Raw genomic sequence first — 24,997 nt, forward strand, 5'->3', positions numbered from 1 at the left:
CCTTCCCAGATTCACTTCCTTGGCAGATGATATTAAATTCTCCTCTAATAGATCCCTGGACATCGCTCCATTCATGTTTCCTTCGATGACGTGAAATGCCCCAGTGCTGTTTGCACAGAAGCAGCTCCATATCATGACCCCCACCCCCACCCCCAACCCCCCCCACCCCCGTGCTTCACTGTGGGGATCGCTGCGCTCTCGAGATCTTACAAACAAGCCTTCTTTTCTTCTTTCAAAAATGACAAGCTGAATTATTGCCAGAGAGCTCTATTTTTGTTTGGTCTGACCAGTGTACATATTATTCCCAAAGAGTTCTGTGCAGCATTTATACATAGAACTTCATTTATTATATATTATGTAATATATATATATATATATATTTATTTATTATATATTATGCAACCTCTTTACATGTACAAAGTCAAAAAAAAACATTATGAGTATACATCTGAAATGGATGCATGCACTGGAAGTTTATTAAATAACAAAAAACAAAACGCTTGACTGCATCACGCTGCCGTAACTTAAATACTTAAACATCACAAAACGCCGTGTGTACTGTGTGTACTGTGTGTACCGTGTGTACCGTGTGTACCGTGTGTACCGTGTGTACCGTGTGTACTGTGTGTACTGTGCAGATAGGGCTGCGTCGTAAGGCATACAAATAAAATATAATCATGCACAACAGTGCCGGTGCAAATCGGGCAGACACGGCGCTTCTCTGTTCCTTCTCCTTTCCTTTCCCTTTGAGGAGGTGGAGAAAGAAAGTAAGAAAAGAAATCAAGTACAAATGTATTTACCGAACGCAGCGATGTCGCTCACTGAAGCATCACTTTAAAGCAACTTCCCTTAACGGAAATGTGATTACATGCTAAATGATCCTTAACTCGTCACTGCACGTGTAGCTCCATCACACGCTTAAAGGTTGATGTGTTACTCGGAGATTCTGCTCGTTCACCGGACGTCTCGGTTTTTAAAGCGGGCCATATTAACCCACTTTCAGATTTCAGAGTTTGTTATCACTGTCTTGGATATTCGATTTTGTGTACACACGTAATGGTCAAATCATCTCTTCGGAGATGTAAATGTGAGCCTCTGGGATTTTTTTCCCCCTTACTTCCTTCCTCCGTTTTAAAAAAAAAAATTTTTTAACTCCATGTGCTCATACACACTACACACACTAGCACCAGCACCATGGTGTCGGATTAACAGCTTTCATTTCTAAAAACATTCATTTCTAAAAACATTCATTTCTAAAAACATTTTTTGTTTTTTTAAAGTCTATTCTGTAACCAATCAGACTGCGGTTCCCGCCCACAACACAGCTGTGACCAATCAGACTGTGGTTCCCGCCCATAACACAGCTGTACCCAATCAGACTGTGGTTCCCACCCATAACACAGCTGTGTCCAATCAGACTGTGGTTCCCGCCCACAACACAGCTGTACCCAATCAGACTGTGGTTCCCACCCATAACACAGCTGTACCCAATCAGACTGTGGTTCCCGCCCACAACACAGCTGTACCCAATCAGACTGTGGTTCCCGCCCATAACACAGCTGTACCCAATCAGACTGTGGTTCCCACCCATAACACAGCTGTGTCCAATCAGACTGTGGTTCCCGCCCACAACACAGCTGTACCCAATCAGACTGTGGTTCCCACCCATAACACAGCTGTACCCAATCAGACTGTGGTTCCCGCCCACAACACAGCTGTACCCAATCAGACTGTGGTTCCCACCCATAACACAGCTGTGTCCAATCAGACTGTGGTTCCCGCCCACAACACAGCTGTACCCAATCAGACTGCGGTTCCTGCCCATAACACAGCTGTACCCAATCAGACTGTGGTTCCCGCCCACAACACAGCTGTACCCAATCAGACTGCGGTTCCCGCCCATAACACAGCTGTACCCAATCAGACTGTGGTTCCCGCCCATAACACAGCTGTACCCAATCAGACTGTGGTTCCCGCCCATAACACAGCTGTACCCAATCAGACTGTGGTTCCCACCCATAACACAGCTGTAACCAATCAGACTGCGGTTCCCGCCCACAACACAGCTGTACCCAATCAGACTGTGGTTCCCACCCATAACACAGCTGTAACCAATCAGACTGCGGTTCCCGCCCACAACACAGCTGTACCCAATCAGACTGCGGTTCCCACCCACAACACAGCTGTAACCAATCAGACTCCGGTTCCCACCCACAACACAGCTGTACCCAATCAGACTGTGGTTTCCACCCACAACACAGCTGTACCCAATCAGACTCTGGTTCCCACCCACAACACAGCTGTAACCAATCAGACTCCGGTTCCCACCCACAACACAGACTGTGGTTCCCACCCACAATACAGCAGTAACCAATCAACTCTAGTTCCCTCCCACAACACAGTCAGAACCAATCAGACTATAATTCCTCTCTTCAAATACCCCTTATTAATTGCAAGGTTACAATTAATATACAATGTTAACTAAGTTGAATCTAGATCCCACCCACAATACAGCTGTAACCAATCAGACAAGAGTTCCCACCCACAATACAGCTGTAACCAATCAGACAAGAGTTCCCACCCACAATACAGCTGTAACCAATCAGACAAGAGTTCCCACCCACAATACAGCTGTAACCAATCAGACAAGAGTTCCCACCCACAATATAGCTGTAACCAATCAGACAAGAGTTCCCACCCACAATATAGCTGTAACCAATCAGAACAGAGTTCCTGCTCCTACTGCCATTGTAACCAACTGTACTGCAGTTCCCGTCCCCAAAATATCCAATCAGACTTCAGTTCGCACCCAAAAAATGCCTTTGTGACCTGTTGGATTGCCGTTCCTACCCCATTTCCATTGTACCCAATCAGAATGCAGTTCCCGCCCACTGCCACTGTAACCATTTACAAACGTTTAAATGAAGACATGGCTCAGGTACTGGAAGGATCTCCGTTCTGCTGTTTGGACTTCAATCAATGTAAAATGGATTTGATGAAGTTCCATGATAAAAGAGAAAAAGTCTGATCGATCTTTCTTGTCAGTGGATTGTACTCATGGCCATCGCTAATATACTGAAGCAACAACAAAATGATTGTACTGTCAGGACAGCATATTTCTCTTATACATCATCATCTCACAGTCCATTTGTCAAGCCGTTTCAGTGTAAACTGATTTGTACGACTTCTTGGCTGAACAACGACAAAAATACTTCCACTAAGCGGTACTGTGACTATACATTCTGCCCCAGTTTACCCCGTCACACACTCACCAGGGCACAGTAGGTCTCGGGCGGGTCTCCGCAGGTGATGTCTGGAGGGTCGAGGGTCACCTTCAGGTACTGGGTCATGTCGGCGGCCTCGGGCTGGCAGGCCATGTAATCCCAGGTGAGTCCATCGTCCGTGTAAACCTGCGACTTGCACATGTCGTAGTGGCCCCACGTGGTGGGGTAGTGATGCGTGGCCAGTCCGAAAAAACACGGCCAGGCCGCCTGGAGGGTCACCATCAACCACACGCGCATGGCTGCCTGAGCGCGGATGGACAGATCGAGCAAATACGGGTACAGTGAGAGTGTGTGAAGGTGTGTTCCCGGGGCCCGGTTTACGAAATAATCCGAGTGTTAGTGAGCAGAGGGTGCCAAAGGTGAGGGAGCATACCAGCTTCTTCTACGCACACTCTTTATACGAATCCACCGGGAAAACCGAGGGCGATAAACAGAGAGGAAGAGAGAGAGCGAGGGAGACGTCTGATATGAGTTGTCTTCTGTAGGCTGATACTTTTGATAGACAGCCGTCTCAGCTTTGCTTTCTGTCAATCATCCTCTTTTTCTTGTCCGTCGATCTATGAGGAGAAAGCAGAGAAAAGAAAGAAGCAGAGAGTGAGAATGCGACAAGGGAATAGAACAAGAGAGAGAGAGAGAGAGAGAGAGAGAGAGAGAGAGAGAGAGACCACTTGGGGGTCTTATCCACCTCGCTGAGAAATCTCACATTTCAAAGAGGCCATCAAGGAAAACGTGATCCCCAGCTTTCACATTATACACGCTATTCCCGTCTATAGCTATCCATCACACACACACACACACACACACACACACACACACACACACACACACACACACTGCTCCATTTGACACCCAAATGGAATTAGGCCTTCACCTACGGTATACACAGGGTGAGATTTAAAAAGGAAAATGTTGTTTACACTTTTTATATGGGTAAACGATGACTCGTTTAATAGAGGGCAAATCCACAAGGTTATGTGTATAAAAGTTACTATAGTAACACCATGTCTGGAATCTGATAGCAATCTACACACACACACACACACACACGGGGTACAAAAGAGCATAGCAAAGTGTGTGAGGGCGAAACGGAGAGTGCAAAACTCAGACAGAATATTATTCTTGCATGTCTTTTTCCATCCAACCGGATTATGACCCTGTTGGCCCGCCATTCCGGTCCTTTATTCCTCTTATGAACCCTAACACTTTCTGCCAATTGTTTGTACTTGTCACTCTTCCCACAGTCCTTATTTGGTCACAACTTCCTGTTCAACACAGCAAATCAGTAGGTCACGTGATAACCGATATCACCCGTGTTTAAAAGTTTTGCTTCCTGAGGAACCTAAAGTAAAGTCAGTATATAATTTAGCACTTGCTACCACCCCAGCACCCCCACCACACAATGTGGTTGCCATGGTTACTTCCATACACTGTAGCTTATCAATCATTTATTCTACACAGTTAACATTAACAGTAGAAATTTGACTGTAATTCAGTAGGCGTGGTTTATAATCAGCGTGCTTAGGTAATCTTTCTATTAATATTGAAATCAATGGAAAGGTGGAAAGAATTTGTTTGTTTGTTTGTTTGTTTGTTTGTTAGCATTGCCTCACGTGTGTCGTCGTCAGGAGAGAGAGGCAAAACATCTTATACTAACATTGGAGAAAAACAAGTTAGCATTGCGTCGATACGGATCACGCCTAAACCGGTATTTCTGTTCGTTGTCATGGTTACATTTCACTATGCTTGTATAGTACCCGGCGTGTCGATTTACAACGGGTTTAGATTTAGGATTTTGTTCAACAAAATATTACAATCGGCCCAGTTCAATGGAAGGATCAAAAGCCGATAACGCAGTGTAAACGGTCCTGTCCTGAAGACAATGGAATACCTCTGACACTGGAGACTCCTTCCGTAAATGTTCAACAAACATCTTAAGTCTGGACACGTGGAGCGCGGGCTGTACGAGCAGCTTACTGCTGTGTATCGGATTAAACGGTGAATAAGGTCCGGAGTGTGAGCGTTAATATGAGTATAAATTATGAGTGTTGGGGAGGGGGAGGGGTGTTCATCTCTCACAGGTCTCTAAATCACACACCACTGTTAAACTAACACTGGCGCCGGCTGCTCTGATTGAATCATTCATGTCGCCGCTGTTTGCTTGCTGTCTCCGTATTTTCATGCGTAATTACGCTGAAATGATTCCCCGTCAGCTCGCGTTTACAGCACGCTGTTAAAACACTAATTGTCCTTTTATCACACTTTAAGGGATTGACTGCAATTAGACAAATAAAAGGGAAGCGAATGTGTTTTTTATCAGGCGTGTAAGCTGAGCGTTCGCCTCATAAAAGTGACTCGCTCGGAGAGCCGAAACGAGACGGCGACACACTGAGAGCTCAGGAACAAAAGAGCGAAGAAACGTCCATTCATGCACGAGTCATTCAGCGTATAATCAGCCCTCACACGCACTGCGAATGAACACGCCCTCTACTGCGTGCGTGCGTGCGTGCGTGCGTGTGTGTGTGTGTGTGTGTGTGTGTGTGTGTGTGTGTGTGTGTGAGAGAGAGTCACTTGTCACTTTATTTTTCATTTTTATTTGTTTTTTATTTACTTATTTTTGTAATTATTAGTATTTTTATTCGATTTGTATTATTATTCCTATTATCATTTAAATTCTCCTTTCTTATCTGTATCGATTCTTTAGCAATATTGTATGTAAACAATCATGACAATAAGAAAGACAGAGAGAGAGAGAGAGAGAGAGAGAGAGAAAGTGAGAGAGAGGAGAGAGAGAGAGAGAGAGAGAGAGAGGAGAGAGAGAGAGAGAGAGAGAGAGCGAGAGCAAGATAAAGTGAGAGAGAGAGAGAGAGGAGAGAGAGAGCAAGAGAAAGTGAGAGAGAGGAGAGAGAGAGAGAGAGAGAGAGAGAGGAGAGAGAGAGAGAGAGAGAGAGAGAGAGAGAGAGAGAGAGGAGAGAGAGAGAGAGAGAGAGAGAGCAAGAGAAAGTGAGAGAGAGGAGAGAGAGAGAGGAGGGAGGAGAGAGAGATAGAGAGAGAGCAAGAGAAAGTGAGAGAGAGGAGGAGAGAGGAGGGATGAGAGAGAGATAGAGAGAGAGAGAGAAAGTGAGAGAGAGGAGAGAGAGAGAGGAGAGAGAGAGCAAGAGAAAGTGAGAGAGAGGAGAGAGGAGAGAGCGAGGAGAGAGAGAGGAGATTGCGAGAGAATGAGAGGACAGACAAAGAGAAAGTGAGAGAGAGGAGAGAGAGAGGAGAGAGAGAGCAAGAGAAAGTGAGAGAGAGGAGAGAGAGAGGAGGGAGGAGAGAGAGATAGAGAGAGAGAGAGAAAGTGAGAGAGAGGAGAGAGGAGAGAGGAGATTGCGAGAGAATGAGAGGACAGACAAAGAGAGAGAGAGAGAGAGATTGAGAGAGAGAGAGAGAGAGAGAGACTGGGAAGACTTCACAATCAGGTGTAATGGAGTTTAATGCTGGTTAATTAGTCCCTTCACACACACACACACACACACACACACACACACACACACACACACACACACATTGTTATTTTTAATTTAATTTATTATTCATTCTGTATTTATCCTATTATTTATACTACTTTCTCTGAGACTTTGTATTGTATCTTATATTTGACTGTTTTTAGTAATAAAATATAAAAAGAAATGAACATTTTATGTAAATATTTTTGCTTTTATTTTATTTTCATTACATATTCATATATTTATTTTTTATTCGAGACTTTATTTCTTTTATGTGTAATATTTCTCCCTGCGTTTACACGGATATGCACGGCTATAAATATCATTTTTAAAAAATATATTTTTACAGTATTTAATATTTGTTTTTCCCTGTAAATATTTTGCTCTTGTTATTGTTTTATTTCTTATTAAAGTCAGAAAAACCCTGACAGGTTTAATGTCAAAGTGTACAGACTTTCATTGCTCATGAGGAACGGGAGAAGATTCCTCAGGGACGCTGCAGAAGCTCTGCATCAGCAGAAGGGTGCTCTACCAAGTACTAAAGATGCCTCCCAAATTATTATTATTATTATTATTATTATTATTATTATTATTATCTCGCTCTCTCTGCCTGTCCGGTCCTAACACACTGAGATTATGTGTATTAATCACTTTCCATGAAGCTCATCATCTAATTGGTGTCATTTCTCTCTCTGTCCATCTCTCTCTTCCTTTCTGTCCATTACCTCCCCAGCTCCCTCCATCTCTCCCTCCATCTCTCCCTCCGTCTCTCTGCATCTGCCCCCTCACCCTGTTCTTATTAAATCTGGTGGATCTAATCAGGCTCTCCATCCATCGCAGTGTAATGTGCATGGTGATGGATGTGATGGGTGTTAATGGTTCACTGCCGTGATCTCAGATTCATAAAAAAAAAAGGACCTTTCCCGGTGCAGCTCGTATTCGTAATCGCTGACGATGTGTCGATTTCTTTAGAGTTAAAAAAAAGGTTCAGAGCGGTGCGTTTCCCAACACGGTCCTGGGAAACACGGCGTGCTGTTTTAAGCATCCAGCCATCGATTCGATTTTAAAAAGATCAGACTGATCCGAGAACTGTAGGAGTGGGCGTGGCCTGATAATGACAGCCCTCTGAGTCTCCACCTGCTGCGCTACACCCATTACTAAACACAGTGGCGCACAATCACAAATCAACCTCCATTTGAAGAGTTATACGGTAGCTATGACTGCTAGGTTAGCTAGCATTCACACAACTAGGTTAGCTTTCAGTCCGTAAGTTAGGTTTCATTCAATAAGTTAGCTTGTACTTGTTAGGTTAGCTTTTATTCACTAGACTAGCTTTCATCCTTTATGTTAGCTTTCATTCACTGGGCTAGCTTTCACTCACTAGGTCAAGTTTCACACACTAACTTAGCGTTTACTTGGTAAGTTAGGTTTAACTCGCTAAGTTAGCTTTTACTTGCTAGGTAAAGTTTCACTCGCTAAGTTAGCTTTTACTTGCTAGGTTAAGTTTCACTCGCTAAGTTAGCTTTTACTTGCTAGGTTAGGTATCATTCGCTAAGTTAGCTTTTACTTGGTAAGTTAGGTTTAACTCGCTAAGTTAGCTTTTACTTGCTAGGTTAGGTATCATTCGCTAAGTTAGCTTTTACTTGCTAGGTTAAGTTTCACTCGCTAAGTTAGCTTTTACTTGCTAGGTTAAGTTTCACTCGCTAAGTTAGCTTTTACTTGCTAGGTAAAGTTTCACTCGCTAAGTTAGCTTTTACTTGCTAGGTTAAGTTTCACTCGCTAAGTTAGCTTTTACTTGCTAGGTAAAGTTTCACTCGCTAAGTTAGCTTTTACTTGCTAGGTTAAGTTTCACTCGCTTAATTAGCTTTTACTTGCTAGGTTAAGTTTCACTCGCTAAGTTAGCTTTTACTTGGTAAGTTAGGTTTAACTCGCTAAGTTAGCGTTTACTTGCTAGGTTAAGTTTCACTCGCTTAGTTAGCTTTTACTTGGTAAGTTAGGTTTCACTCGCTAAGTTAGCTTTTACTTGCTAGGTAAAGTTTCACTCGCTAAGTTAGCTTTTACTTGCTAGGTTAAGTTTCACTCGCTAAGTTAGCTTTTACTTGGTAAGTTAGGTTTAACTCGCTAAGTTAGCTTTTACTTGCTAGGTTAAGTTTCACTCGCTAAGTTAGCTTTTACTTGCTAGGTTAAGTTTCACTCGCTTAATTAGCTTTTACTTGCTAGGTTAAGTTTCACTCGCTAAGATAGCTTTTACTTGCTAGGTAAAGTTTCACTCGCTAAGTTAGCTTTTACTTGGTAAGTTAGGTTTAACTCGCTAAGTTAGCTTTTACTTGCTAGGTTAAGTTTCACTCGCTTAATTAGCTTTTACTTGCTAGGTTAAGTTTCACTCGCTAAGATAGCTTTTACTTGCTAGGTAAAGTTTCACTCGCTAAGATAGCTTTTACTTGGTAAGTTAGGTTTAACTCGCTAAGTTAGCTTTTACTTGCTAGGTTAAGTTTCACTCGCTAAGTTAGCTTTTACTTGCTAGGTAAAGTTTCACTCGCTAAGATAGCTTTTACTTGGTAAGTTAGGTTTAACTCGCTAAGTTAGCGTTTACTTGCTAGGTTAAGTTTCACTCGCTAAGTTAGCTTTTACTTGGTAAGTTAGGTTTAACTCGCTAAGTTAGCTTTTACTTGCTAGGTTTATTTTGCTCACTAGTTTCCTGTCACTTGCTAGGTTTTCTCCACGAATGCCCCAAGCTTAGCCCTGCCCACCGGGTTCTGGTGAAATTCATGCACGTGTTAGAAAGGCAATATTTTTAAACATTTTATTTTATCACAGATTGTGACTACAAAACGATCATTAACCTCAGTCAGAATCCAGCATGGATAGCTAAGCTGGCTGGCTGAATGGATCGTGGATGGCTAAGCTAATGTCAAGTTTATTACTTAATTTATCCCAACATTAGTATCATATCATCATCATATAACACCCTACTGAACTCTCTGGCGAAAGCAGAGCAGCACTAAGAATAAATGCAACATCACACGACGTTAAATATTATAGAAATTAAATGAAAAGGGAAAGAAACCTCTTGTAACATACTGATTTCCTTTCCACTAGAAATGCAGAGTGTTTTCTAAAGTCAGATGATGTGAGCGTAGTCTAAATTTTGCTCATCAGCATGTCGTTGGCACTATTTGTCGTCCCATGTTCACACAGGAGACACACAGCGAAGAGAGAGACAGGGAGAGAATGGGTAAGAGACTGAGAGAGAGAGAGTGGGTGAGAGACACTGACACTGAGAGAGAGAGAGAGACTGTGTGTGTGCGTGTGTGTGTGCACGTGAGTGAGAGTGAGTGAGTGAGTGTATCGAGCCGGCCGTGATACAGAGACAGATAAGGCTCAGGCTCAGATTAAAGCTCACACGCCATGGCTCGTTATCACTCTCGCTCTGCTGGAACACACGCTGCTTCCTCACACACACACGTAAACACACACACACACACACACGCACGCTGTGAAGATCGCCTCCCTCCCCATCTGTTAGCACTAACACACAGGACTGTATGAGTGTCTGAGGTTTTCTGTCGCCCAGATCATCCTGGAATGCCGAGTAGCTGAGGCTTCCTGCCAGTTCTGAACGAGCGCCACATGACCTGATTGATCATTACGTGTTTTTAATAAACAATCTATTGTCAATAACACTGTTGACAACAGGCGAAATAGCTATATTATAATCCAGTGGTGTCTGTGAACTCTGTAGATCGTGTTCTTTTTGTTCAGTAGTAACCCCGGTTAGTAGGCAGGCACATAAACTAAAACACACATCTAATGTGGCAGGTCTGAGGTCAGAAAAGGCTACAACACGGGAAATCAGATAATTGAGGGGTCAGTGCTGGGCCTTAACCCTTAAGAGTTGGAGTAATGTCCAGGGATAGTGGAGCATTTAAATGTTCCTCATTTTGCTTAATCAGTGTAAGAAGTGACAGCTGATATAAATATGATAGCAGTACTGCAGTCCTCTAGTAACACCTACAATGCCATGATAACCAATCAGACCACAGTTCCCATCCCCAATACCACTGTAACCAATCAGACCACAGTTCCTATGCCCAATACCACTGTAACCAATCAGACCACACTCCCATACTCAATACCACTGTAACCAATCAGACCACACTCCCATACCCAATACCACTGTAACCAATCAGACCACAGTTCCTATCCCCAATGCCACTGTAATCAATCAGACCACAGTTCCTATCCCCAATGCCACTGTAACCAATCAGACCACACTCCCATCCCCAATACCACTGTAACCAATCAGACCACACTCCCATCCCCAATACCACTGTAACCAATCAGACCACACTCCCATACTCAATACCACTGTAACCAATCAGACCACACTCCCATCCCCAATACCACTGTAACCAATCAGACCACACTCCCATCCCCAATACCACTGTAACCAATCAGACCACACTCCCATACTCAATACCACTGTAACCAATCAGACCACACTCCCATCCCCAATGCCACTGTAACCAATCAGACCACACTCCCATACCCAATACCACTGTAACCAATCAGACCACACTCCCATCCCCAATACCACTGTAACCAATCAGACCACACTCCCATCCCCAATACCACTGTAACCAATCAGACCACACTCCCATCCTCAATACCACTGTAACCAATCAGACCACACTCCCATCCCCAATACCACTGTAACCAATCAGACCACACTCCCATACCCAATACCACTGTAACCAATCAGACCACACTCCCATCCCCAATACCACTGTAACCAATCAGACCACACTCCCATCCCCAATACCACTGTAACCAATCAGACCACAGTTCCTATCCCCAATACCACTGTAACCAATCAGACCACACTCCCATCCCCAATACCACTGTAACCAATCAGACCACACTCCCATCCTCAATACCACTGTAACCAATCAGACCACACTCCCATCCCCAATACCACTGTAACCAATCAGACCACACTCCCATACTCAATACCACTGTAACCAATCAGACCACACTCCCATCCCCAATACCACTGTAACCAATCAGACCACACTCCCATCCTCAATACCACTGTAACCAATCAGACCACACTCCCATACCCAATACCACTGTAACCAATCAGACCACACTCCCATCCCCAATACCACTGTAACCAATCAGACCACACTCCCATCCCCAATACCACTGTAACCAATCAGACCACACTCCCATACCCAATACCACTGTAACCAATCAGACCACACTCCCATCCCCAATACCACTGTAACCAATCAGACCACACTCCCATCCCCAATACCACTGTAACCAATCAGACCACAGTTCCTATCCCCAATACCACTGTAACCAATCAGACCACACTCCCATACCCAATACCACTGTAACCAATCAGACCACACTCCCATCCCCAATACCACTGTAACCAATCAGACCACACTCCCATCCCCAATACCACTGTAACCAATCAGACCACACTCCCATCCCCAATACCACTGTAACCAATCAGACCACAGTTCCTATCCCCAATACCACTGTAACCAATCAGACCACACTCCCATCCCCAATACCACTGTAACCAATCAGACCACACTCCCATCCTCAATACCACTGTAACCAATCAGACCACACTCCCATCCCCAATACCACTGTAACCAATCAGACCACACTCCCATACTCAATACCACTGTAACCAATCAGACCACACTCCCATCCCCAATACCACTGTAACCAATCAGACCACACTCCCATCCTCAATACCACTGTAACCAATCAGACCACACTCCCATCCCCAATACCACTGTAACCAATCAGACCACACTCCCATCCTCAATACCACTGTAACCAATCAGACCACAGTTCCTATCCCCAATGCCACTGTAACCAATCAGACCACACTCCCATCCCCAATACCACTGTAACCAATCAGACCACAGTTCCTATCCCCAATACCACTGTAACCAATCAGACCACACTCCCATACCCAATACCACTGTAACCAATCAGACCACACTCCCATCCCCAATACCACTGTAACCAATCAGACCACACTCCCATCCCCAATACCACTGTAACCAATCAGACCACACTCCCATACCCAATACCACTGTAACCAATCAGACCACACTCCCATCCCCAATACCACTGTAACCAATCAGACCACACTCCCATCCCCAATACCACTGTAACCAATCAGACCACACTCCCATCCCCAATACCACTGTAACCAATCAGACCACAGTTCCTATCCCCAATACCACTGTAACCAATCAGACCACACTCCTATCCCCAATACCACTGTAACCAATCAGACCACACTCCCATCCCCAATACCACTGTAACCAATCAGACCACAGTTCCTATCCCCAATACCACTGTAACCAATCAGACCACACTCCCATACCCAATACCACTGTAACCAATCAGACCACACTCCCATCCCCAATACCACTGTAACCAATCAGACCACACTCCCATCCCCAATACCACTGTAACCAATCAGACCACACTCCCATACCCAATACCACTGTAACCAATCAGACCACACTCCCATCCCCAATACCACTGTAACCAATCAGACCACACTCCCATCCCCAATACCACTGTAACCAATCAGACCACAGTTCCTATCCCCAATGCCACTGTAACCAATCAGACCACACTCCCATCCCCAATACCACTGTAACCAATCAGACCACAGTTCCCACCACACTGTTGCGATCAGACTACCTGTAAATGTTTCACAGGTTCAGTGCGAGCGAGGTCAGCATCAGCTCAGTTTAAAGATACAGGTCAGACATATTTACCCAATTTGCACATATTATACACACTTATAAGAGCTTTTACACAGAATTCATTTTCACAGCAAATGTCTATAGACTGAGGTGTAAATATAAAAAGCATAATCATTATTTTATCGCAGATGCTTTGTTAATATTCCACCATTTAAATAAGAAAGGAGGCGGGGCTTAATAATATTAGACTCTTCTTAGAAATAAAATTTATCCTTACAGTTTAATGCGTGATTATTCCATCAGAATGATTCATATTTATTCATACAGTGCTTAGTTTAACATCCTCTCGGATTATACAGTGAGTTAGTAAATTGATTCTTCCTGATTATTGTAAGGTACGGAATGATATTTTCTGGTTAACATTAACTTTATGAACACGTTATACACTCCTACACTCCTCTATACTCACACTGCTAGACACACACACACACACACACGCTAAAGCTAATTCCAAACGTGGCTCACACACATCGCACACTGCTTTGGTATCACTACACCGGCTGTGTTTCATTTACAACTCACAACAACGTCCTGTTACTGCTATTTTAATGCCTTTAATGGCTCTGAATGCCAGACTGGCTGTGTTCCAAATCGTGTTTTATCATCATCGTCATCATCACTGAGTCCTGTCTTACTGAACAATAATGTAATTACTATAGTATTATTACAGACAGAGACAGGGAGAGCACGAGAGGAAGCGAGAGAGAGAGAGACAGAGAGATTCAGCTTCAGAAGTATTGGCACCCGTGGTTCATCTCACCCTGAAAATATGAGCGAAATCTAACCTTTAATTGAAATTGCTTTTTTTTTTTCCGAATAAAAACAAAAGTCATATAAATACCACTTCGCAGATATTACCCTAAACTCTCATGAACCAAAATGACTGAAGCATGTTCCCATTTATATTTTACTTGTCCACCAGGTTATAAATCTGAGGACAAATTTCCTTCATTCACCAAAACAGGGAAGTTCTCCGCAAAGGGTGCCAATAATTACGGAGCTGACTTTCAAAGATAGATAGAGAGATAGTTCCCTTTGCCCTGTGATAGTTCACGCACAGAGAGGAAAAAAGAAATCATATGTCACATATAATCATTCTTCACGTAAACGCATTATAAACCCCCTACCTTCACAGAAATGGTACATTCCAACCGGTTATAAGTCACATGACCATGCTGTATAAATCAGACCGTTCCCCAGAGCTAGCTTTAGATATGAACTGGAAACTCTAACAAATATTCCACGTTATATACTGCATCTTCATACACCCCATGATCATGTGACTTATAACCGGTTGGAATGTGCCATTTCCGTGAACGCAGGGTGCACCTAACGGGCTGGCAACTTGTGTATTATGTCATATCTGGGCTTCGTTACCCGTGTAGCGACTGAAATGGTGCCAGACTTCCTGTTCCCTACAAACGTGCATCATGGGTATTCTGTACGTACCTGCTATATCACCTGGACGCTAACCCAAAGCGGTGCATTGTGGGATTTCTCTACAAAGCTATGAGACATTGCTACAGTCCCAAAAGAGTGACATATTTCCTCTAAGTGTGTTTAATTCCATCTGTTATATATTTATGGTTTCCACCATGTTCTGGATACAAAGTTTCTATGTTATTTTACGTCACGATGTTTGTCCTGTGAGTAATAATAATAAAAATAATAAACATATCATTCCTATCGTCCTTCCCATAGCTTTAAATCCCGCATGAGGACATTATTCTCTCTCTCTCTCTCTCTCTCTGTCTCTCTCTCCGTCTCTCAGTCCTTCTCGAACACACCCTGCATTATTAAAAACACTTTTCCTAAAAGGCTGCTGTGGCATTTCGGTTTTCGCTGTCCTACTCAAAATATCCCCGTGGGGAGTCCGTGCGAGAGCCAGCGTCCCGAGACAGACTGACACACTCCGTCTTCGGGGGGAATAAAGCTGATAAAAGTCGATTCTGCTTCCTACAGTATTTGCTCAAAATGCAACACTGCTGAGCACACATACAAAAACACGCCACATACAATTATCATGATTTGCTCATCACGTGAAGCGCAGATCAACGCGATGCACTTCATACGAGCTGAAATGACAAGGATTCGTTCGCTCAAAACTGGAATTACTCCTTTTTTTTAGTCATCGCTTTATTACTCTGAATCGGTAACAGTCACAAACGCGGGTCAGCTTTTCATCCCGGGCCATTTCGGACCCTTTCGCACACTTGTGTGTTTCATAAACATCCACTGTGGCTTTAATCACAACCTTTACATGGATTACTTGCAAATAATTTTGCAGATATAGATATCCCCTCCGCTCCAACATACTACTACTACTACTAAAAGTAATAAAATAATAATAACATTTCAGCCATCTTTAATAATCCTACAAATATATTACGAGACATACTCATTATATATAACCCACAGGGGGTGAATACTTATGCACGGCACTGTAAAATGATTAACCGCCATACCTTTCGGAATGAATAAACACCGCTGCAGTTTCGAGTGCGACTATTATAATGGGCCGGGAGTGGAAAGATTTGAAAGCCGTGTCTCTGTGTGTATCGCAGGATAAAACCTGACCTCCAGCACAACGACGCGGTGGTTTAATGAGACAGCGGAGAAAGCCGAGTGTGTAGTTTACCAGGGAACACGCGACGTCTGTGTCAGTCGGCGTGTTGAGAAGCAGCGATGCTCTAAAGTGCTAAAGACAACTTGCTCTCTTTTCTCTCGCCATCAGATTTTCGACTAATCGCGTCTCGGAAAGTCTTTAACAGAAAGTAGCTGCCTGGTTTAATATGAGTTATGACAGTGGGGCTCCAGCTGTTAGGACACACACACACACACACACACACACACTCAGCTGATGTTCACACTCACTAAACATAATCCGATAGCACATATACTGGACGATTTCAGTGTAACACAGCTGTGTGTGTGTGTGTGTGTGTGTGTGTGTGTGTGTGTGTGTGTGTGTGTGTGTATTACTGATGCTAATGTAAGCAGATTAAATCTGATTCCCTTTACACACTCAAGAAAAAAACCCAGATTACACTAGGTTATAAGATACAAACACCGGGTCATACAGCTACACCTTAACAGTTAACAGCCTGATTCTCTCTCTCACACACACACACACACACACACACACTGAGAGAGAGAGAGACTTGTGAATCCTCACACTGATTTGTGCAAAGCATTTTCAAAACAGAAAACATAGCTGGATCATCTGGAGATCTCACAAAACACATTAAATAAATAATACATCGTGTGTGTGTGTGTGTGTGTGTGTGTGTGTGCATGTGTGTGCGTGTATAGTGGTGTGTGACAGAAAACCGAGGTTAAAAAGCTGGAGAAAAGTATTCCCATACATGTATCCACAGATGATGATTATTGAGGTTAAATAAAGAAGTAATAAACAATAAAAATTAGTGAATAAAAAATTGAATGAATTTGTTATGAAATCATGAATAATAATCAGAAGGAAAGCAACAACAGCAACAACAAAATAAATAAATAAATGCATTTTTTTACAAAGAAACTGTATTCATGATAAATTTATTTTATTTTTTTTTATTAATTATATTGCTTATTATTTATTACTTATTTATATATGTATTATTATATCTAATATATAAATTAATAAATTATATTCCCATGTATAATTTTTCACATATTTCATCCAGCATATTTTTTTCCTATTTCAGAAACAGATGAATATTTAAAAATTGTATAAACTGCAATTTGAATATTTATGAATATTTCTGCCTTTTAATTGAGGAGAGAGTGAACAGAGCGTGAGGGGAGAGTGAGGAGTGAAGAGAGAGTGAGGAGAGAGTGAGGAGTGAAGAGAGAGTGAGGAGAGAGTGAGGAGAGAGTGAGGAGAGAGTGAGGAGAGAGTGAAGAGAGAGTGAATAGGGAGTGAGGAGAGAGTGAAGAGAGAGTGAAGAGAGAGTGAGGAGAGAGTGAATAGGGAGTGAGGAGAGAAGAGAGAGTGAAGAGAGAGTGAGGAGAGAGTGAATAGGGAGTGAGGAGAGAGTGAAGAGAGAGTGAGGAGAGAGTGAGGAGAGAGTGAAGAGAGAGTGAATAGGGAGTGAGGAGAGAGTGAAGAGAGAGTGAAGAGAGAGTGAGGAGAGAGTGAATAGGGAGTGAGGAGAGAGTGAAGAGAGAGTGAAGAGAGAGTGAGGAGAGAGTGAGGAGAGAGTGAATAGGGAGTGAGGAGAGAGTGAGGAGAGAGTGAAGAGAGAGTGAAGAGAGAGTGAAGAGAGAGTGAGGAGAGAGTGAATAGGGAGTGAGGAGAGAGTGAGGAGTGAAGAGAGAGTGAGGAGAGTGAGGAGAGAAGAGAGAGTGAGGAGTGAGTGAAGAGAGAGTGAGGAGAGAGTGAAGAGTGAAGAGAGAGTGAGGAGAGAGTGAAGAGAGTGAGGAGAGAAGAGAGAGTGAGGAGAGTGAGGAGAGAAGAGAGACTGAGGAGTGAGTGAAGAGAGAGGAGAGTGAGGAGAGAGTGAAGAGAGAGGAGAGTGAGGAGAGAGTGAGGAGAGAGTGAGGAGTGAAGAGAGAGTGAGGAGAGAGTGAGGAGAGAGTGAAGAGAGTGAGGAGAGAAGAGAGAGTGAAGAGTGAAGAGAGTGAGGAGTGAAGAGAGAGTGAAGAGTGAAGAGAGAGTGAAGAGTGAAGAGAGAGTGAGGAGAGAGTGAAGAGAGAGTGAGGAGAGAAGAGAGAGTGAGGAGTGAGTGAAGAGAGAGTGAGGAGAGTGAGGAGAGAAGAGAGAGTGAAGAGTGAGGAGAGAGTGAAGAGAGAGTGAGGAGAGAGTGAGGAGAGAGTGAGGAGTGAAGAGAGAGTGAAGAGAGAGTGAGGAGAGAGTGAGGAGAGAAGAGAGAGTGAAGAGTGAAGAAAGAGTGAGGAGTGAAGAGAGAGTGAGGAGAGAGTGAGGAGTGAGTGAAGAGAGAGTGAGGAGAGTGAGGAGAGAGTGAAGAGAGAGTGAGGAGAGAGTGAGGAGAGAGTGAGGAGTGAAGAGAGAGTGAAGAGAGAGTGAGGAGAGAGTGAGGAGAGAAGAGAGAGTGAAGAGTGAAGAAAGAGTGAGGAGTGAAGAGAGAGTGAGGAGAGAGTGAGGAGAGAAGAGAGAGTGAAGAGTGAAGAGAGACTGAGGAGAGAATGAGGAGTGAAGAGAGTGAGGAGTGAAGAGAGAGTGAGGAGTGAAGAGAGAGTGAAGAGAGAGTGAGGAGTGAAGAGAGTGAGGAGTGAGGAGAGTGAGGAGTGAGGAGAGAGTGAAGAGAGAGTGAGGAGAGAGTGAAGAGAGAGTGAGGAGAGTGAGGAGAGAGTGAGGAGAGAGTGAGGAGTGAAGAGAGAGTGAAGAGAGAGTGAGGAGTGAAGAGAGTGAGGAGTGAGGAGAGTGAGGAGTGAGGAGAGAGTGAAGAGAGAGTGAGGAGAGTGAGGAGAGAGTGAGGAGAGAAGAGAGAGTGAAGAGTGAGGAGAGAGTGAGGAGTGAAGAGAGAGTGAGGAGAGAGTGAGGAGTGAAGAGAGTGAGGAGTGAGTGAAGAGAGAGTGAGGAGAGTGAGGAGAGAGTGAAGAGAGAGTGAGGAGAGTGAGGAGAGAGTGAGGAGAGAGTGAGGAGTGAAGAGAGAGTGAAGAGAGAGTGAGGAGTGAAGAGAGTGAGGAGTGAGGAGAGTGAGGAGTGAGGAGAGAGTGAAGAGAGAGTGAGGAGAGTGAGGAGAGAGTGAGGAGAGAAGAGAGAGTGAAGAGTGAGGAGAGAGTGAGGAGTGAAGAGAGAGTGAGGAGAGAGTGAGGAGTGAAGAGAGTGAGGAGTGAGTGAAGAGAGAGTGAGGAGAGAGTGAAGAGAGAGTGAGGAGAGAGTGAGGAGAGAGTGAGGAGAGAGTGAAGAGAGTGAGGAGTGAAGAGAGAGTGAGGAGTGAAGAGAGAGTGTGTCGAGGTGTCTAGGGTTGTTTTGGAGTTCAGGAGGTTTAGTGAGTATTAGTGTGTAACGTTTGCTGTGCTTTCACTCCAGAGTGATCACACTCACACACACACACTCACACACACACACTCACACACACACACACACACACAGACACACACACAGACAAAAACAGCTCGGGTGTGACTAACGTAATCGTGAGAATGTGATAAAATCTACGCATGTATACTGAGCGGAAGTGATGACGTGATCATTTTCTTGCTTTGCTAAATGATTCCAGTGTGTGTGTGTGTGTGTGTGTGTGTGTGTGTGTGTGTGTGTGTGTGTGTGTGTGTGTATAGACACAGCTTTATCTCAGTCACCCCGTCCACTAGAGGGCGCTTCGTACCGCTCCCCCTGACTCTGTCCACGGCGTTGACGCCTTCCCCCATCGGCACGTCTCTCAGGGATCAGACATTAGCTTCGGCGCCGATTCCGATCCGATTCTGATCTGATTCTGATCCGACGTGGCATGTGTGTGTGCGTGTGTGTGTGAAGACTCGACAATAAATCGACCTCGAATCGACGATGAAGAAATGCCATATTTGGAACCGTTAACACGAGGTGTTGGTGTAATACACAGCCACGGGGTTTAGCGGAGAATAGAAAAGTTTCCATGCGCGTGCAGCGCTGAGTGTTAACACCTAATTAACACGGTGCTGAAGCCACTTCCACACACACACACACACACACACACACACACACACACACACACACGATCCTGACTGAAATGTCGCATGAACACCGTTAACATTATTCTTAATCATTTCCATTTAGCTCTCGCAGCAAACAGGGCTCTGAATTAACACGGCGTTTAACACACTTAATCACATCGACAGTATCCCAGCGTTAATCCACACTCATGCGTTAATCCACACTCATGCGTTAATCCACACTCATCCGGGTGTTCGGACGTACAGCAGCGGTAGTGTTGAGTCGGAACCGAGTAGAAATAAACACATTTAAACGGGAATAATGTTTAATTAACAGCTATGGAGGCTCAGGTCCTACCTAGACCTCCGAGATGACCCTTCTCGTACTGAATCAACACCTAGACGGACGCTGCTTTAACGCACACTCACGTGTCGTACGTGTCACGTTCAAACCTGCGGAACAGGATTAACGGACTTTATATAGAATTAACACTGCTCAGTGTTCATGAAACGGGTATTAAATTAACACGCACACGCCGAATTAACTAACAGCCCTTGTGTGGAACTGATAGTGTTCGGGTCACACCTTTAAATCGGTAAAATGACTCGTCCGGTGTATTTCATTAACACCGATGTTCTTAATGAACGGATTTTCATGTTTAATGAACAGCTATTGTTCAGACTGAGTGTTCAGGTCATACCCAGATCCCTGAAACTGCACTCTGGGTATTAAAGAAACGCACATAATAGCAATAAATCTCGAACTGACACGTTTAAGTTAACACCTACAGTGTTGGTTTAACACACACACACACACACACACACACACACACACACACACACACACACACACACACCTATAGGCTACAGAGTTAACACAGTGTTAGTTTGGTTCTTATCACATTTGAAAATCTCTTTGGGAAGGTGTGTTAAACACCAGTAAGATCATATAAGATGATATAAGATGATATAAAATGATGTGGGATGATGTGGGATGATCTGAGATGATGTGAGATGATGTGAGATGATCTGAGATGATGTGAGATGATGTGAGATGATCTGAGATGAAGTGAGATGATATAAGATGATCTGAGATGATGTGAGATGATCTGAGATGATGTGGGATCATGTGAGATGATGTGAGATAATGTGAGATTATGTGAGATGATGTGAGATGATGTGAGATTATGTGAGATGTGAGATGATGTGAGATGATGTGAGATGATGTGAGATGATGTGAGATGATGTGAGATAATGTGAGATTATGTGAGATGATGTGAGATGATGTGAGATGATGTGAGATGTGAGATGATGTGAGATGATGTGAGATGATGTGAGATTATGTGAGATGATGTGAGATGATGTGAGATTATGTGAGATGTGAGATGATGTGAGATGATGTGAGATGATGTGAGATGATGTGATGATGTGAGATGATGTGAGATGTGAGATGTGAGATGATATGAGATGATGTGAGATGATGTGAGATGTGAGATGATGTGAGATGATGTGAGATGATGTGAGATGATGTGAGATGATGTGAGATGATGTGAGATGATCTGAGATGCTGTGAGATGATGTGGGATGATGTGGGATGATCTGAGATGATCTGCGACGTGAGATGATCTGAGATGATGTGGGATGATGTGAGATGATGTGAGATGATGTGAGATGATGTGGGATGATGTGGGATGATGTGAGATGATGTGAGATGATGTGAGATGATGTGAGATGATGTGAGATGATGTGAGATGATGTGAGATGTTATGGGATGATGTGAGATGATGTGAGATGTTATGGGATGATGTGAGATGATATGGAATGATATGGGATGATGTGAGATGATGTGAGATGATGTGAGATGATATGGAATGATATGGGATGATGTGAGATGATGTGAGATGATGTGAGATGATATGGAATGATGTGAGATGATATGGAATGATGTGAGATGATGTGAGATGATGTGAGATGATGTGAGATGATGTGAGATGATATGGAATGATGTGAGATGATATGGAATGATGTGAGATGATGTGAGATGATATGGAATGATATGGAATGATGTGAGATGATGTGAGATGATGTGAGATGATGTGAGATGATGTGAGATGATATGGAATGATGTGAGATGATATGGAATGATGTGAGATGATGTGAGATGATGTGAGATGATACGGAATGATGTGGGATGATGTGAGATGATGTGAGATGATATGGGATGATGAGTAGGTGTTAATTGGCGGTGTATAGGTGTGGATAAGTCTTGTGTAGATGCAGAGTGAAAACTAAGAGCTGTAGGTCTGCCGTGTGAGTGTTAACTCAGCGTTGTAAGAGTTAATCTGTCACTGTAGGTGTTAATTCAGCATCTCGGGATGTGGCTGAGACTCGCATCATCACTGCTACACAGAACGAGCGTTTTATTGCTGTTGTTTTATTTGGTTTTTACGTGCGAGTCATTTATCCGACTGGTGTGCGTAAAGTGCGTAAAATAAAGCGTGCACACAGGTAAAAAACCATAAACACACACACACACACACACACACACACGCTCTCTCTCTCTCTCTCTCTCTCACACACACACACACACACACACACACACATGCAGTACAGGACAGGTGCAAATACTCACATTATTGCGCTTTTTGCAGGATTCTCCTCTGTGTTAATTATTATTATTATTATTAAGAACAATGATGATGATGATGATAAAAGAGTGCAACAAGTTGAAGGAAAGAAGGCGCAGGCTGCTCTGTTAAAGCTCAGCGCGAGGAGGTCGAGGGGGGAAAAACACACTCCGAAAGCACGCGCACACACACATGCAGGGCAGGAAGCATCACCCTAAAGTTGATGACCAACACCCCCCTCCCTCCGACCGAGCTGAAACGAGCTGACTAATTTAAAAGAAAAAAAAAAAAAAAAAAAAAAAAAAAAAAGGGAGAGAGACAGACAGGGATGGATGTCCGATATCGCGTCAATCCAAGCTGGACATGTCGGATACGGATCTGATCTCTCTCTTTTTTTGCTGTTGTTGTTTGTTTGTTTCACACAAAAAGAAGAAGAAGAAGAGGAGGAGGAGGAGGAGGTAGAGGGAAAAGGGAACTGCTGTGCACTTTAAAGGGTCCCACCAATTCACATCCCCCGGTTGTTTGTCTTTCTTTTTTTGCGCTCGTGCCACCGCAGACAGAAAAATAATTAATAAATAAAAACCCCGTCCGTGTGAAAGTTGAGTCTCTCGCGGCTGCGTTGTCCTCTGATCAATTCCTCAATCTCCACTTTGAACATCCATAAATAGAGCCAAAAATTAAAGCAAAAAAGAAAAAAAAGAAAAAAGCCCGGTTCCAAAATGATTAAAGAGAAAGAAAGAAAGAGAGAGAGTCCTGCACTGCAGAAACGCACTCCCGGACCGCGCGCGCGCGTGTGTGTATATGCGTGTGTTTATCTGTGTATGTGTGTGGGTGTGTGTGTGTGTGTGTGTGTGTGTATGCCTTTTATTTCTCGGCGAGACGCGAATCCGCACCGGCGCGAGCTCCCGGTTTTGTGCCGAGGATGTGGGAATCTGAATCTGAATCTTCTCCCTCCGTCACATCCACATTCATCCACATCCATCCATCCGTGCGCGCGCGCGCGTGCGAGCGTGCGCACACTCTCTCTCTCTCTCTCTCTCTCTCTCACACACACACACACACACACACACACACACACAGACCCTACCCATCCCATTACGCTTACGAGCGATTCACCTTCGAATCGATTCTATTTTGAATTACTCTTTTTAAGCCACGAGTCGATTCTCACGTGCGAACGAATCGGCTTTTTGCAAGTTTTTTAAGTTTTCATTATATAAGCCTGTTTCGTGATATCGGACAGTTTAACTTTTACGCGGCCTATTGTAAGTAATGCCTCATTCCTAAACGACTCTTTTTAAGTCACCCGGGCGCCAGAGTCGATTCTCATGATTCTCACGAATCGAATCTTTCCTATCTATGCAAGTTTATAATTGCTAAATAGGCTGCTGCATGTCTAGCCTATACCGTATGTAAAAGAGTCGATTCAGAAGTAAAGACAACAAAAAGAACCATTACTTATCACAGGCTGTGTACAAGTAAACTGGCCAGGATCATTAACCGGCATTAAAAATAAAAGAAAAAGAAAAACTTGCATAGATAGGAAAGAGTTGAGAATAGAGTCATTCAAAAAGAACCATTATCCATAATAGGCTGTGTAAAACTAACCTGTCCAATATAATGAGTAGACACGAATAGACATCCATCCATCCATCCATCCATCTTCTACCACTTACTCCTTTTCAGGGTCACGGGGAACCTGGAGTCTATCCCAGGGAGCATGGGGCACAAGGCGGGGTACACCCTGGACTGGGTGTCAGTCCATTGCAGGGCACAATCACATACACACTCACACACCCATTCATACACTACGGACACTTTAGACACGCCAATCAGCCAACCATGCATGTCTTTGGACCGGGGGAGGAAACCCCCACAGCACGGGGAGAACACGCACACTCCGTGTACACAGGGCCACGGTGGGAATCAAACCCCCGATTCTGGAGGTGTGAGGCGAACATACTACGAATAGACATGTATCATTAAAATAAAAACTTGAATAGATAGTAAAGAGTCGATTCGTTCGCACCAAAGAATCGACTCTCACAGCGGTGTCACTTAAAAAGAAAAGGCTTTTACATATTAGTCAGTTTAAATAGTTGTACAAACATATGTCGTGAATAAGCATGTAAGGTTTAATTACAATATAAAAAAAAACTGTGTTCGTTTATGCCTATGAATCGACACACTAACGACTT

The 24,997-nt window shown here is 43.7% G+C and overlaps 1 protein-coding gene across 3 annotated transcripts in view; it reads right to left on the reverse strand.

Moving 5' to 3' along the window:
* The window catches only part of ntng1a (netrin g1a), a 176,617-nt gene extending 152,792 nt beyond the window's left edge, over positions 1–23,825 (reverse strand). For all 3 annotated transcript variants that reach the window (XM_017482253.3, XM_017482220.3, XM_017482238.3), the window contains exons 1-2: positions 22,805–23,825; positions 3,273–3,841 (exon numbers count right to left, since the gene is read on the reverse strand). In XM_017482253.3, coding sequence (XP_017337742.1) covers positions 3,273–3,521 — 249 coding nt within the window. In that variant the 5' untranslated portion in view covers positions 3,522–3,841; positions 22,805–23,825. The remainder of the gene's footprint in view (positions 1–3,272; positions 3,842–22,804) is intronic.
* Positions 23,826–24,997: the final 1,172 nt, after the last annotated feature.

The sequence above is a fragment of the Ictalurus punctatus genome, chromosome 1, assembly GCF_001660625.3.
Source record: "Ictalurus punctatus breed USDA103 chromosome 1, Coco_2.0, whole genome shotgun sequence".
Classification (NCBI taxonomy): domain Eukaryota; kingdom Metazoa; phylum Chordata; class Actinopteri; order Siluriformes; family Ictaluridae; genus Ictalurus; species Ictalurus punctatus.